At 46.5% G+C, this 16135-nt stretch overlaps 4 protein-coding genes across 4 annotated transcripts; 1 reads left to right on the top strand and 3 right to left on the bottom strand.

Annotated features, from left to right (window-relative positions):
- Positions 1–376: 376 nt before the first annotated feature.
- On the bottom strand, positions 377–2930 carry F5891DRAFT_1194977 (uncharacterized protein; the record flags this gene model as incomplete). Its single annotated transcript, XM_041368033.1, has 12 exons — positions 377–571; positions 627–773; positions 822–1007; positions 1066–1099; positions 1153–1511; positions 1557–1610; positions 1662–1679; positions 1733–1857; positions 1907–2193; positions 2248–2522; positions 2568–2620; positions 2720–2930. The coding sequence occupies 12 exons, from the start codon at positions 2928–2930 to the stop codon at positions 377–379; spliced, it is 1944 nt and encodes a 647-aa protein (XP_041220248.1).
- A 740-nt stretch (positions 2931–3670) lies between these two features.
- Positions 3671–9760, bottom strand: F5891DRAFT_984832 (uncharacterized protein; the record flags this gene model as incomplete). Its single annotated transcript, XM_041377503.1, has 11 exons — positions 3671–4369; positions 4422–4582; positions 4639–4672; positions 4730–5168; positions 5218–5647; positions 5693–6390; positions 6615–6957; positions 7010–7853; positions 7953–8864; positions 8917–9207; positions 9263–9760. The coding sequence occupies 11 exons, from the start codon at positions 9758–9760 to the stop codon at positions 3671–3673; spliced, it is 5349 nt and encodes a 1782-aa protein (XP_041220249.1).
- Positions 9761–11608: 1848 nt separating this feature from the next.
- On the bottom strand, positions 11609–13018 carry F5891DRAFT_1130869 (uncharacterized protein; the record flags this gene model as incomplete). Its single annotated transcript, XM_041364581.1, has 8 exons — positions 11609–11723; positions 11775–11920; positions 11971–12099; positions 12153–12264; positions 12344–12537; positions 12582–12690; positions 12742–12885; positions 12939–13018. The coding sequence occupies 8 exons, from the start codon at positions 13016–13018 to the stop codon at positions 11609–11611; spliced, it is 1029 nt and encodes a 342-aa protein (XP_041220250.1).
- A 583-nt stretch (positions 13019–13601) lies between these two features.
- F5891DRAFT_1254821 (uncharacterized protein) lies at positions 13602–15836 on the top strand (the record flags this gene model as incomplete). The annotated part of the gene is made up of 13 exons (XM_041369966.1): positions 13602–13660; positions 13713–14098; positions 14147–14177; positions 14241–14278; positions 14443–14448; positions 14539–14549; positions 14607–14854; positions 14949–15018; positions 15060–15152; positions 15215–15271; positions 15321–15386; positions 15440–15584; positions 15742–15836. 13 exons carry the CDS (start codon positions 13602–13604, stop codon positions 15834–15836), a joined length of 1305 nt encoding a protein of 434 aa, XP_041220251.1.
- Between the last annotated feature and the right edge of the window lie 299 nt (positions 15837–16135).

Below are 16135 nucleotides of genomic sequence, written 5' to 3' on the forward strand. Positions count from 1 at the left end.
ACAGACCACACAGTAATTACGAAATTCTACCTAAATTGCAATTTGTTTTGCTGTCCATCTTTGTACAGACACTCACAGCGCATCCAGAGAATCGGAGCTGTACAGACATTGCTTGCTGTACTGCTTACATTACACTGGACAGAATTTAACACAAAAATCATATTGAATCACATGACTATGACAGATGGTACTAGATCACGATTGGGAATACAATGATATGGTGCGCTAAAATGATAAATGCTCGGTTGATATAAAACAGGATGAAACGTTAGTTGAGAAGAATCTGCAGGTGGTCGTGCCTCGCCTCAACAACTCCTTCGAGATTCATAGCTGCAGCCCTGTACAAATGAAAATCAGTATGAAAATTTTCACGGAGTCAAGATCCTTGCCATCCTGCTGCAGCCCATTCTTGCAGTTGAGCTAACAGCCTAGGCCCATGATACACATCCTTGAGGATACATTTGAGCAATTCCAGCATCCGACGATAGATAGGTCCATAGTCCTTTGTGGAAAAATTCGGGTATGACTTTCCGTGTCCATTCTTTGCAAGGCCGTCGAGGACACAATTGAACTAATCATAAAAACGCAAAATTAACATACAATATTGGTAAAGGAGAGAAAGTTACTGCTGCAGCAACCAAAGCCAAACATGACAGCGGCAATTCCGTGTGGAAGATCTCCGGCATCCTTCGCACAATTTGGTATGGTCCTGTGTAGAAGAATGAGATGACGGTTTCATGAAGGGCAGGATGAGCAAAGTTTCGTGTTCTCCCCTGGCAATCTTCCATTAGTACAATTGCAATCAGCACCAGATCACTTACCTGTTCATCCACCCCAAACCGTAAGAAAAATGATCCTTTGATTAATTCAGCTGCAGCATGTTCGATCCAAGCAGCACATTCTTGAACGGGGACTGAAAGCGGAGGAACAAGCAAATATGATACTGGTACAGTGCTTATGGCGGTCTTCTTCAAGTCAGATCGCCAAGTTGAAAGATTGTCGTACAGCTTTCAGTATAGACCATCATTGAGGTATCAGCACAAAATGAATTATACACCTACCAACCGAGTCATATTGAATTTTTGCTCTGGCCAAACCCCTGCATCACAATATGACAGATGAGTTCAAGAACGAATAAGAACGAATGAGTACTTGCCAGCTTCAAATTGTTTGCCGTTTGTATCCCACACGACCAACACTGCAACAAGAACTTCAGTTATTGTTCCTGGTAGATTCTTCACCAAAGTTGGAAACGGGTTCTCCAGGGCGTGTTGCACACAACATTCTGCTTTGGCATCCTTCAGAAAATGTTTCCAGCGTGGCCCGTACCAAGATAATTGATCGGGCGTTGGCCCACCATGCGATGACCTGGATTTTTTGTTTTTCGATGGCTGAACACTAGACTCGGTCACTTGATCCAATAGTTTGAAGGATTCAGGCTCAGGAAGGCGGGGCTTTCCATTTTTCTTATGGTGGCATTGCAATACGTCGTCGGGCTTTGAGGTAATGGTCTGCTCAATCATGAGTGTCAATTAAGATGATCTCCCTGATCTTACCTCCATGTGTTGGGACCGTTGCCCTTGCAGTCCTGGTGAGCTGTCCGGAGGGCCCTTGAAAGAAAAGCAATGTAAGCATGATACAATTGAATGATTGGATCATACCTTAGAGCTTTTGTTCTGCTGAACAAACAATTTAAAATGAGAATTGGTCTTGGCCAGACTAGAAAACTTACTGAGGTTTTATCAAGGCTCATTTGGGCAATCACGTCATCTTCATTGCGCGAGTACTGGAATTCAAATTCAGGTGTGAGAGCGCGAGCGACTGCAGGTTGCGAAGGTAGTGCATCTTCTAAAAATCCTACAAAATTGAATTAGTGGAGAGAAAAAAATCGCTATGAAATATTTACCTGGATGTTCTTTCTGGCGTCGGCCAACCTCCCCCCAACCAAAATCCTGCAAGCCCTTAACCGTGTCGTTTTTATCGCCCTCCTCTTTGTCCTTTTTGTCGTCCTCTTCATCGGCATCTTCATCGTCGCTGTCGTCATTATCACCACTGCTGCTACTGCCTTTGGAGTCACTGTGCTCCTCGGATCCTAGCAGCCTCAAACGATACTGAGCCCTAACAGCGTCATCCTCCTGGCGTAGGGCTGGATCCAAGTTCTGCTCCAAAAACACGGACCTTGGCAATACCGGACTTTCAGGGACAACATTCTGGGCATGCCATTCAGCGATAGCATCCCTGGCTCACTGCTCTGCGATTGCGTCCCTAGCACTCTGCTCAGCGATAGCATCAGGAGTGCACTGCTCAACGACCTTTGTCCTAATGGCGACATATGGGTCGTTCGATGCCTGAAGATTGAGCTCGGTAGTATCGGAATGAGCGATTTCTGTAGTGCTTGGAGTAGCAAATCCAAACCTTCCACCAGGTTGCTGCAATGTAAAGCTGGGCCCTGTGTGAACGATATCCATGGCTGGGACATCTGGATGGGTATCTAGATGTGAGCTATACGGTGGAGGAACCTCCTGCAGGCCAATCAACGTAAGTAACAACATTAATTAGATGCTTACCTTTGAAGACTTCTTTCGACCTTTACGACGTGGTTCTGGGGCTTGAGGATTGACTGGAATGTCGGGGCCAAGAGACATCATGCCCTTACGTCCATAGGTTCAAGGCTTAGATTGTAGTGCTGATCCGATCTTCTCCAGCTGCGTGTTCCTACCTCCAGTTCCAGCATTAGGGCGGCCAGAACGCCAGGGTGCATTGTCTCTCACTTCTGCTGCAGTGAGGCCAAGGGATACAAGAGGTACCGCGCCGGGTACTTCAGCAACGTCTGCAGCCCAAGTCTTCTTGGGCAAGCCAGCCTTTGAAGCATCAGATCCTTTGCGCTTGGACCTTTTCTTCTTGGGACTGGTGACGGTGCGAGGAGGCATGACTGCAAGAAAGAACACAGGAGAAGGCGACTCTAACAAATTAGATTAGACTCACAAGGGTTTTATATCATGCGCGTACTGCGCGATATTTACATGGCTAGCAAGAGAAAACTTCATCATTCATAAGGCCAATAGTAATAAGGAAACACACCTAAGTCATCACAAGGATTTAATATCATGTCTCGTGCTCAATATTCGCATGACTAGGGAGAAAAACTTCATCATTAGTAACAGTAACAGTACTAAAGAAACACACCATGACCTGAGCTGATGTGCAGCTGTCGGGTCATCTTTGGAGGAGGAGAACTGCACATTTTTAATGTCCGAGTCCAGCCTGCGGTCCGCTAGAAAATGTACTAGAAAAACATGTCAGTTAGTAGTAGTACTCTAGTAAGTGCCAGACTCAGATTGCCGATCACATGAGTCAAAATCTTATGTAATCATGTCCGAACGTCACATAGTAGTAATCCGGCGCAGAGACTAGTAATAGATCGATTGTGAGCTTGAGAGAACTATATACTAGTAGGAATAAATGAGGTGCTGGTAAGTAAGTGTTGTAAGCACATCTTGCCCCAATCTCCGAGTCACTGGCAGTAGTAGACGATCAGCGAGGTTCTAAAAATACTAAAGTCAAGTGGCATGCTATCCATACATCAATAAAGAAGAATGACAGCTGAATATGTGTAATGAGTGGGTGCCCAAATTAAACGATCTTTCATACATACAAGCTCCATGTCTGGTCATGTGTCACTGCCTGATGCTGAGGAGTCGGACTCGGTATCACCATGGCGAGACTTTTGCCGCTTGGGTGTTGTGGCTGCCACAGAGAAAGACTCTGAAGCAATCTGTTTGCCCTTGACACAACATGTGAGAATGACAGCATCATTCATGAGCATGTTCACAGTAGATACGAGCTCCTTGTCGTCAGGAAGCTTGTCGAGATGAGAGTTGAGTACACCAAGAATGGTGTCAAAGGTGATGGGGTGGATCATGTTGTCCACCAGAACTCTACGCCACTCTATTGCGAAGGGGATCAGGGGGTTGAAGTAAGGGTGAAATTTGTCTATAAGACGCTTTCCATCTGTCGGATTCGCAAAAAAAGTGATCTTGAAGGTGGTGCATGACGCCAGGTCAAGGTTGGTCCATTGATTTAGTAACGAATTGGGCGAGCATTCCTTGCGCACCATGCCGTTGGGACCACAGAACTTGATGCAAACCCACATGAACACAAAAAAAAGGGACTCCAGGTCATCCGAAAAAGTTTGAAGGATGTATGATACAGGTAGCACTTTAGAATCAGAGGACGATTTCAGGGTTTTCGGTTTTTTGACTGATTTGCGTCCCCGAGTCGCTTTTTTCTCCTGAGATTCCAACTCAGCTTCCTGCTGGATGACTGAGACTTGATTAAGAAGCCCGCGTGACATGAAATGGACTATGCCCTGGCAAATGAATCAATAAACTGAATGTCTAATCAATACTAAGTATACTTACTGTACCACCAAGGGGATATTTATGATCTGCAGCGATGTGAACCGCAAACTCCCAGTCAATAAGAAAGCCTTCGCTGCCACTAATGTCATCTAGGATCATCGCGTTGTTAAGACTACAATCCCAATGCAAAATCTGATGTTCCTCCACCGCAGTTTGTTGAACTAACATTAGAAAGCATCAGTTCAAGACACCCCATGAATTACTAGATAGTACTTACTCTTAACAATATCTCTTAGTGCTCGCACAAACTCCTTAAGTATTCAGAACATGTGAAGGGGGCGACCACATGGCTTCAAGACAAGATGCACATGAGTGTGACTAGTGCCCTGGGTGCTCCGGCATTCCTTTTTCCGATATTTTTTGGTAACGTCAGGCGTGCCATCTGACCATTCAACGATCCAATAATCTACCAGCTTTGGAATGCCAGGGACACCATCCATCAACTCCAGCATCTTGATCTCGTTCAGGACTACCTGATTGTCCTTACCCACAACCCAATGGTCTTTGATGATATAGTCTTCATCGTCTAAGGTGACTAAGTAGCAAATGGTGCCACGACCAACGAGGCCCCGGCTCGCAAAAAGAATTCTCTTTATGGTGTAGATTGCCTGCCCTATGTGGATCTTGCCGCAGGGTTCCGGTGATTGAGTAGAATAGGGGAATTGGGAAGGGAGAGGGGTAATGGAATAGATGCTCTCGGTCATCTCAGCCTGGGGGACTTGGGATGCGAGGCTAACAAGGGGAGCACTGTGGGTTGCAGTGGGGTGCACTGGGGGGGGGAGGGGCAGGGAAGCACCCTTCGTCCATCGAGTCATGTGTGGGAGAGCTGCTCGGATTCCCTTGCGTTGAGTCATGAGTAGAGTCATTAGAAGACTCATCAGAGTTATTGGAGATTGACGATTCAAGAGCATCACTGGACACTCTGTCAGGATCCTCAGGAAATGAAAGAGAATTGGAGGTGGATGCAGCAACAGCATTATCTGTCATAATATGTCGGGCAGAAGCATTTTTGATGGGACGATAGACGCAGATATCTTTGCTTCGGGGTGCTGCAACAGTCCTCGAGAAGGAAACAGTGAGATCATAGCCGACACACTCCAGACTCCCAAAAGTAATAGCCGCGATGATATGCGAGAATATGTCAGGTTGTGTGTAGATATTGAAGCGAGGGGACACAGCACCACCAGAGTGATCATACATCAAGACTCTTAGGTGGTGATATTTGTCTGTGAATGATAATATGAGAGCAAAGCGCCTCCAGGGCTGCTCACTCATCATAAGGTAGGCATGGGTATCTGCAGCCTTCCCAAGTTGCATCGCAGGCCGGTAGCGACTGTGCGTGAGTTCAGCTGAGACTCTGATGTTTCCCCACTTTGCTGATATGTCGTCAGATAGAACGATATCTGGCTTGCGCTTGATGTCACTGCCGGGCAATGCCTTATGTGCATTGGCTGCACTCCATGAGCTAGTTGCAAAGCGCATGGCTACTAGTTTGGGCTGTGACGCCGCCAAGCAGCCAACCAGAGCATTGAGAAATGCTGCAAAAATTTCTTCGTGGGTTGCTTCCTGTGGATTGTTGCTCTCTGACGACTCGACCTGACCCGGAAGGCTGCTATCATCATCTCCAGGTGGGTCGACTGGAAGAGCCCAATTCCAAGTCTTCACTTCAGTGTCGTACAGTGGCACTAGGGTATCTGGTGATGTCTCGCTGAATTTCTCATTGATGCGATTGTTGCGATGAATGATTTTTCCGAAAGGTATTTTAAGGTCGCATACATCGGGAAGAGGTTCTGTGAAAGGCTGGAATATTTCAGAAAGTAGGTGTCCAAGCGGTTGTGAGGCCTCTGGTGAACCCTCGTGAGTGACTAGATGATTAAGCTTGTCGGACGTGATCTTGTTCATAGTGTGAACGTCGGTGACTTCTGGGATAGACACCAACGACAATAATTTGATTCCATTGTTAATGGTCCTGAAAAAGAATGCCATTTTTTGTACTTGAACAATGGACAAACAATGGGCGCTCGAGCTTATCGCCACATAGTGACAGAATTCTCAGAACTAGCGATCTAAGAATAAAACAGACTAGAATAACCAAAGGTTAGACCGCTCAACCAATCTGTTCGTTGCATAGTATGAAAGTCGTAAGAAACAAGGTAACCCCACATCAAAAGCTACATAGAAAGAGGAAGATACATGTTCTTGTCCCAATACTTGTTGAGCCAAAATTGTGAAGCATGCTCCATGCTGTTATATGGGGTGAGATGGTTGTCCGCACTTGCACTGAAGCGAGGGACAAGGTTCACAGGTGATCTAAGCTGCGTCACGGGTATGATGTCACCCACCCAAGTACCATTTGAGCGTTTCGCTCGTTTGAGCAAGTGGAGCTGTGTACTTGGCTCACGATCATTGGTGCCGGAGCTTTGAGGAACAATGTCAAAGTGATGCACGTATACCAGAAAATGGTCCTTCCATGACCAATTCGTGCCTCTCTTTCCAATAGGACACATGATAAGCCTGATTTGACCGATAGTATGACCTGTGACTTGACAATAAGTAAATATTCAGCATGACATGAGAGCATAATGTACCACGAAGACCACTTGTGGGCCATAAGCATCCCGCATCGTTGTTAATGATAACTGTATCATACCGGCCAGAGGTCCAGGGATCAGAAGGGGGTGCACAGTTGAGGGTTTGCACAGGCCGTATGATGCTAATGTCATGGAATTCGGTGTCCTGCAGCTGAAGTTTAAACCAGACCTGTAGCGTGTCAAAGGGAAGTGAAGCAGCGGGTCCAGCTCTTCTAGCCCCCCCAATAGTATGGACATGATCTCTCCCATGAGTATCCTCACAACGAAGAAAATCGGCAATGGCTGGTTGTAAGTCAGCAAGGTCAAACTTGATGGCAGCATCATCAACAGATATCTTTCTAATGGAGGGGTCATAAGTGAAGTGAAATCCTGTGCGTTCGACAACAAACAAACGCAATGGCATAGGGACCGTCCCGATTTCCCTGTACTGGAGGAACTTGGCGATTCCGAAGTAATTCGTGATTGGACGTGAATGTCCAGGGTATTTGATCATTGCCAGAAGGTCTATTGGGATATCGTGATTGTCGTCTGCATCGAAATCAACATTTTCATCGACATCTACATCTGAACCGTGCTGCTTTGAGTCTGGCATATTGTTGAGCAGACTCATAGCAAGGTCAAAGCGGCGGCATTTATCAGCACGGTCAAGATGGCGACATATTTGGGGATCATAGTTGTTGTTATTGCTTGAGCGAGCAGGATCTTTGATTTCCGTTATGTGCTCATGCTCCATGGTGTCGGCAGTCCATTGCAGAGGAACTCCAGTGTTCCTTATGCTCGGAACTATCGACTGCATGAGCTCTAGCTTCGGTATATACCAGTTCTCAATGACTCTGCCATGCTGACCACAATGAAATCCACCCTCGATAATTGCATCTTTGTTGCGGTGAAATTCTTAAAGGGCCATGGAAATCTGAGTGAGTAGGGTGTCGTCAATTACGGGTGATTGTACGAGGTACCGAAAGTCCATCAGAGCTCGTATGGCAGTCATCACAGTGTTAGAAACTGCATCTGCGCTGACTGCAACGATCGAGCGCTGGATGTCGTGTTGAGTGCGTCCTGTAACCTGTTTAAGCTTTGAAATTCCGCCATGAAAATGACGGAACCCGGTGATCGCCTGCAAGACAGAAAACCGAAAATCAATCTCTGTATGCCCGACTGCGCAAATGAGCCACTTCGCATCGTGGTCGTAGAACTTGCGATGAATGAGGTGAAGAAATTCGGGAGTTAGAAAATGCGATGGATCACTGAGGAGCCAGTCCAGCCAGAATGGTGCATTCATGCCATTCAAACGAAACTTCTGTGCTTCGCGAAAAAATGCCTCAATGTCGTTGTGATCAGCTTTACTCCATGCAATGTCCAGCTGGGAGAGTGTAGTTGCTCCTGTGCGAGGCTGATGACGAAAGGGGTCTCCAAACTGTTTGTACATGGCTGTAGTGACTGGGGAAGTTTTCCTGCCAACAGTGGCCAGCATCATGGCCTCCGGGGTGTCAACAATATAGCTCGCGAGCAGTGTAAAGCAATAGCAACTGTGCCCAACAGGGTCTGAAAGCATGATCCCTTCATGAGTGGCCAACTTGAGTGGACGTAGAACGATATCCAAGCATTCGTGAATGAGGCGATCTTCAAGTATGCCTCGCATGCGTTTGTTCTTATGGATGAATTTTGGGACAGGAAGTAGAGCGGTGAGTACAAAGGCATTCAAAGACGACTTGAGTCGCGTGGGCATGCGTATGTTAGCAAGACTAACTAGAAGGGGGTGTGCAACTCTGTCGCCCGTCATGGTTGATATATTCGTCTTGTCAGAAGATAAAATGGTCCCGAGGAGTGTTGCACCTCTTGGTAGGGCTGACTGTCCAAAAACAGATAAGTATAATGACTTGCACAAATGAAATGATACGTACCTGCATATTCCACGTGTCATCGCTGGTCATCCATTCCGAATATACACGGCACAGCCGCTGCGCAGTGGTATACACCCTGCGAGGTGTAAAGTCTAGCTCATCATGAAAGGCAGGGTGGTTGAGAAGACTTGAAACACAATCTAAGGGATCACGCCAATACAAGACAACAGGCGATTTCGTGGGATGCATTGTAGGTATTGTTTGAGACATCCAGCGTGGACCACTGGGTAACATTTCCGCTCTGCTGCATAGTTCCTTGGCTGAACTGAACGACAATGGAAGGGTCTTTATCTGAACGAGACACTTTCAAAAATTATATATTATCGAAGAATTTATTACTACCCACCATCTCGAGTGAAAGGAAACTATCTATCTTCCCCATGCTTAACCCTGAGCGAAGCAACCATGACCCAACCTCCCAGTCTCTCTGGCCACTGAAAGGATAATATGGATTCATAACACAGTGTTTGCTGTTCTCGTCCATATTGAATAAGTCCAGGAACGTGTAGCCCCTGCTGTATGATTGTGCACAGTCAGGATATGAGTCCATAACTTCCAAATCGCGAGTTGGTGTTCGCTCGTCATGAACCTGGTCCTCCATTCTACTCCCTTGGAACACCTCATCCCAATTTTCAAAACCACCGGACTCCATGTCAGAATTATTTACTCTGTCGTCTGACTTGTCCATATTCATGGGATTATTCGGTTCATCCAAGCATATCAGATTCTGCAGCCAAGTATTGCAGCCAGAGCGAGGTTGGCTCATATGTCGAGCGACAGCGACATGGTCCTTGAAACCGCCCTTGCCGCACAAAGGACATTCTAGAAGTTGGAGTGATGACATAGTATTGATGTGCGTGTGAGATTCTGAGTTCAAAGTAAGCTATGATATCCGGAATCAATAAGCCATATTAGTTTTTCCAAAACACTCATGTCCGAGTCAAGCCACACACCAATTCATCTAAACATTTCCAGTGAAGTACCATCAGCATCACGTATGTGCCCGCGATACTCCAACAAGAGGCAATCAAGCTGAACTCTGGGTGACCCTGGCAGTGGTGGTATTGCTGACTTGTATGATGTCATTGACGCTATTGGGTTAATGGTAAGTGACTGATATGCGAGTCTTACAATGCTTGTTAACGTGCATACAGACCATCGATGATGTTGACAACCTTGAAGCAAACCTCATCATGGACCTTGCAAGGGCCTGACGCGATGTATTTGTAGCAGAGAAAACACTTGCGGATTGTGTTGTCTGAGAACACGAGGTCATGACCAATCTTTCGAAATATAAGTCCGCCATTTCTAAGCAGAAGCTTGACAAGGCGGATGTAGGACTAGGTCATATGCGCATCACATTCAAAAAACATGGACTTTCTCACTGCTCAACGCCACCCAGTTTCCATGGTAAGTGCGCCTTCGTGTACACAGCACTACCGACTAACGCTTGTATTGTAGACTCATTCACCGCATCTCAGTGCCATGTAACCATACAGTTGGACTAATGTTGAGTATCTTACATTGTATCAAATAGCTTGTATTTTGCGGTACTGGTAATATAGTAAATACATCAGGTAACCGACCCGAAAAAGATAAATTCTTAGCAAGCTTTATCTAATCCAAAATCTGCATAATATCTATCAGAATTATACCCCACATGACAAAGCTTTGAATACCCGGACTTAGTTGGACAGAACCCGCCGAGTGTACAATTGTGAGTCTAGTTGCAATCACCTACCAGCCTATTGCCAAGATGATACATGTTGCAACACCCATCCACCATTGCAAAGCAAGATTAAGTCGTCGAGAGCGACCACCGTCGCCTTTTTGAGGACCAGCAACAATGACACTACAACTCTGCCCTTCACCGGTGATGGTATGTAGCTTTTGATTGTTTTTATTTTCTCCATAATCTCTCAACAAATTTCAGTGTTAGACAAAGTTTTAGATGGCCGGACTGTGTTGGACCAACACTGCCGACGGCCCATGGGTGGTGAGCATCTACAATGTATTGCCAAGCTCCCTCGATTCAGCTTGTAATTGCACCCCCAGCAAAATCTCTCTCGTCGCTGATGTTAGATATGTAGTTGTAATGCTAGTCTGTGTTGCTCAGATCTACTAACTACACAATTCAGGCAATGAGTAGTGATGCGTTGACATTCTACCAAATTTCGATAAGAATTTATATTGTCATATTATGCTCCGCATACTCTCTCTAAATGCTGGAGCCTTCCAAGGCCAGATTGCTTTGGTTGGGGGTTACTTTTGTCCCACGGTGCGGAGGCTTGACAACGGTGTAGTGCCTTCATCAGCTGATTGCTGAGGTATAGTCCTCCCATGTAACGTGAGAGAACCAATGTGCTTTCCGCAAACTCTCCCAGGATGACGTCGCCAGATAGATTCATCGAACCAAAGGCTGTGTTGTGCCAAAGGCGCCAGGACGCTGATATTGGTAACCATCAGCATGCAGCCAAAATATAGCTATAGCATGCAATCTTGGCTTTCTCAGATCTTATCCTGCAGAGCGTGCTTGAATACTGCAAAGAAGACAGATGCGGCATGCAATGGCAATGGCTACTATTTTCCAGCAGTATTACATATTCGTTCTCATCCGATCGCTTCGATGGTTTACAGAGGCCACAGCAGGTCATCATTGGGTAACATCGTACTAAGATTGTATACATGTAGACTACAAAGGGACGTTTGTAGCCTGTTTGAGGGCAACACACTTTTGTCGGATCTTGAATAAGGCGCTGTTGACACTGATAGCCCTCTTGGCAGCAAAGGAGGTAGGAAAAACTTGACTGAGCAATGTATTAGCATTGTAACTACATAGTGAAGGGTGATAGAAATACCGATTCCACCAGGTCAACAGCTCATCAACTTCCTTGAATTCCTCAGGGTCTTCTAACAGATCGAGGAAACTATGATAAAACATTTCTGAGTCTGTTGTTGTGTCGGTCCGCGAAAACACTGAGGATGAGCTCAAAGCGAATCGCACCTTCAGCTGTACATTAGAAACTCTCCGTTGCAAAAGGATACTTCACAAACCTGAGTTGCAATGTATGCAATAGAAGCGATGGTGACGGATTTCATCCCGTGGAGACGAGCGTTTCCGGATCGTGTAGCTTTCGGCTCTCTGTCAACTGAACTCGGAGAGGTGAAAACATGCTTGTAGGCCTGATAGAATACCATACAGTGAATGGACTCTATGAATACGAGTGCATACTCACACATACTAGTAAGTGGCTTCTGAGAAGGCCGCACCACGGGTCTTCAGGGTCATAAATGTGGTGGGTGTACAAGAAAATGGGCCATTGATCCCCACAGACCAGTATTTCACCACTTCACAAATTCTCCTTCGTCCTGTTTACAAAGAGCAAAAGGAATCAGATTTTTGATGTTAGCTCAAACTGAAACATACTGAGGGTCGTTCCAGTCCAGCCCAGCAGGACAGAGGAGAGATCCAGTAAGTGGATGGTTGAAACCGCGGTCGATTTTGGAGTTATGATGTAAAGGAGGCTGTATTGCTTCACCCTTCGGGGTCACCCAATTGAGTACCGCAGACTTTAGTGTTTTTGTGTTGTCGCCTCTGGCACCCGCCGCTCCCCTACCAATCTGTAAATCATAAGTAAGAACTGCATGGACAGATAAAAGTGTACCAGCTCTCCAACGTGAATGATTTCCTCCTCAGACCCATCCTTCAGTCGCTCCAGAAGGCCGGGATAGGAGTCCAACAGCTGCTCAAAGACGCGATGTTCCCGCCGCTCTCTGCCAAGCGCATCAGCAAACAAGTAAGTGGGAGAGATGAACGTCCTTGACTCAGCAGAGAAATCCTCTAATGGGGTGTCTTCCATTTGCTCCAATCTCAGGATACCATTGGTGAGCAAGGAAGGATAATTACAAAGTGTGAATACTGTTCGACCAAAGTGGCGTCCATGGGAGACAAGCGGATCAGACGAGGAGCTGAGAGGTAAAATGAGTCTACAAAACCTGTGGTTAACATAGGAACATCTTACGCCTTTTTTCGAGGCCCCATTTGAAGAGCTGATGAGCCACGTTTGCTCGGAATGCTGGGGGTGGCCTCCTGGGTAGCCATGATAGTTGGGGAGGAAGAATAGACAACCCGGGCTTCACCGGTACTGAATGTAGCTTTTATCCCTTGCGCTACGTGATGTTTGGGGGAAACTGGCGCTGAGAGGCCACCGTAAATGGCAGCAATGGCCCAGAGAAGAATTGGCCAAGGTGGACAGGGTGAATCTGGCCCAGCCCATTGACGGTGTGCCGTGATGTATCAACCTTATACTAAGATGGTCAGCCTGAAAACCAATAGCTAAGCAAAAGCGTGGCTGGTATAGGGCTCTTTCGAACTTACACCTCGTTGCATCTCACAACTAGAAAGCAGCATCCGCCATGCCCACTATACTGCAGCCCTGACGTCAAACCTATGACATCCAAGGGGGACTGGCGGAAAGTGGACGCTTGGCCCAGAAAAAAAATGGCCGAGATGGCCAGGATGGTTCCGGCCCAACCCGTCGATTGTGTACCTCGATGTATCAACCTTGTGCCAAGATGGTTAGCCTGAAATCTCATAAGTAAAAGCACGGCAGGAATATAACACCCTTGAACTTGCATCCAGTATTCTGCAACTACAACAAGACAGCGCATCCGCACAGCCCAATATGCCACAGCTCTGGCGTCAGACCACACTGCAAAGACATATTATCAACTTGAACCTTCGGTAAATCTGATGCGCCTACCTGGTGGCAGTATGTGCTGATGCCTTTGCCTAGGATAGAATTGGTGGACAACACTAATGAAAGCGGCAAGGAAATTGCCAGCGTAAAGGGTGCCAACACTATCAACAATTCTCAGAGCCCACCGAAGACTAGCAAGGCAAACTTTGATGACAATGGCCCCTCAGTACGGAATGATGAGGCTCCGCCTCTGGCAGTGAGAGAATATGAAAATGGCGAGGTGGACTCCATGGTGGAGCTCAAAGAGAGACTGCAGCTTGCGGAGAAGAACTGCTTGAGGTTGGAAGAGCTGCGTCAAAAGTACAGACTTCGTTGGTTGGAGGAAAATTATCAAGCAAGAGTATTGGAAGAATATGCACCAAATGAAATTGACACCTGCCCTCCCCACCAGATTGCATGGGATGCTCCCTCTCCCGCTCAAAGTATGTCGGATGCGCGTTCCCTTGAAATTAACTGACTGCACTGCCCAGGTGAATACAACCTCGAAGTTGAGGACGAAAGGTAAATACAGAAGGCATATCGCAGTGTTCAAGTTGTGCTGCTGCACAAAATTGTGGTTTATAGGATCAGAGGATGCGGGAACACCGGTGGAATATTTAGATGTGAGAAATGACGCAAGCATTTCTCTTTGGGTCAGCACTTGGCCAGGTCCCAGGATGGTACTTTCAGCCTGTATAGCCAAAGGATCACATGATTATGTATCGGCTGATAAGACAATTGAAGTATCGTTGCACTTGCACTTAGAATTCAATATTCAATATTTAAGGTGCAGGTAAGCTACCCATCCCAGCATGCTGATGACGTAAAGGGCTAACCGTGTTGCAATCGAGGCCGGCGTGCCCTGCTCGAAACCTTCCTGTAGGTATAACACTTGTACGTGTCCAGTTTAACCTATTGTCAAGCAGTCCGTAATGTGGTATCTCCTTACAGGTTCTGATGTTGTCTTCTTCTCCACTCCTCCTTTCCATGGTAGGATTCCCAAACATTCAACTTTTATTGATGCTTACTAGCTACCTTCTAGGAACCCTAACTCGCTATCACTTGCACCCTGCTGAGTGGCTACACCGTTTGCCTGATTCCCTTTTTTTTGAAGAAGGTTCTCTTTGCGAGCCTCTGGCTGTAGCTCTCGCAGGCATCGAGCGTGTTGGTCTCCGCCTTGGTGACCCCACTTTGATCTGGTGTGTTCGCATTAGGAATTTCATGTTATGATATATAATTGATTGACATTTGGACTGATCGGTCTCATTTCTCCTCTTTCGGCACGTGCTGCAGGCGCCGAGCCCAAAGTTGTAATCTGATCTGTTCCAGAACCGCCTCGACTTTGCAAAGAAGCTTGTTCCTGGTGTGTGTATGGTACTGATCGAGTGTGATTTGACGCCAAAGGACGCGACCCAAAAGATCAAAGCTGCTGCTAATGGCCCTGAGGTTGCGATTGAGTGCAGCAGTGTGAAGAGCAGTGTGCATACTGCAGTACATGTAAGAAACACTGGAGTCGTCTATGCCGTCAAGAGTCTCCACTTATGCTGCATGGTACCCAGGTAACGCAATTTGGTGGAAAGGTGTTCATCATTGGCGTCGGCAAGAACGAACAAGTGGTATGTAAAAGCCCAAAATTTTGTCACACTCAATTTGCCATACTTTCAGTTCCTGTTCATGCACCTGAGTGCCAATGAGATAGATGTTAGTTTCCAATACAGATATGCTAACCAGGTACATATGCTCCCTTCTGCAAGAATTTCGATATGCTCACCATATGTGATCAGTACCCTAAAGCTATACGCCTTGTCGCTGGCGGTCTGATCAACTTGAAGCCTCTGAGGGGCCGGCGCCGCCCCCGCCTGGTTAGGCATCGATTTAAACTGAAGGATGCTGTCTCTGCCTTCTGTGTCACTGCAGACCCTTCTCAAGGTGCGATCAAGGTGCAAATTCAAGACTAGAACATGGCGGCTAGTGGTAAATGTAGAAGCTTTTACATTGACAGCACGACCCTAAGTACTTTATCGCACTCACAAGTCACTGTCTAGTACTGTCAAGGTGTCAAGTCTCTATGTGTTTGATGCTTTAGCACATGCTGCCCGAAGTTATGCCACAAAGCGCGGTATCACCGGTGACACGAATTTGAGCACTGGAAACGCTGCCACCTTCCTATTCAAAAGTTGAAGGTGTTTTAGATGGTCTGTTCCAGGACATGACTGCGCTTGATAACAGAAGCGAAGGTAAGAGACAAGTAGATCCACTTCACAGACACAGGTCAGGCATACTATGTCTGGGACATCCATGTTGTCAGTGACTTGTACTCCAAGCAACGTGATTGCATAGCCTGATGTTGCTGTAAATGTGCCCTCAACTGACTGGCTCATATCTTCGAGTACCGATGCTGCCACAAACATATATTATTTTGCTGTTCTCTCCTTCGATGTTACAACACGGCCGGCTTACATCAGGAAAAAAAACAAAGT

This window comes from Suillus fuscotomentosus (assembly GCF_016647785.1).
Source record: "Suillus fuscotomentosus strain FC203 chromosome Unknown F5891scaffold_76, whole genome shotgun sequence".
In the NCBI taxonomy this organism is placed as follows: Eukaryota; Fungi; Basidiomycota; class Agaricomycetes; order Boletales; family Suillaceae; genus Suillus; species Suillus fuscotomentosus.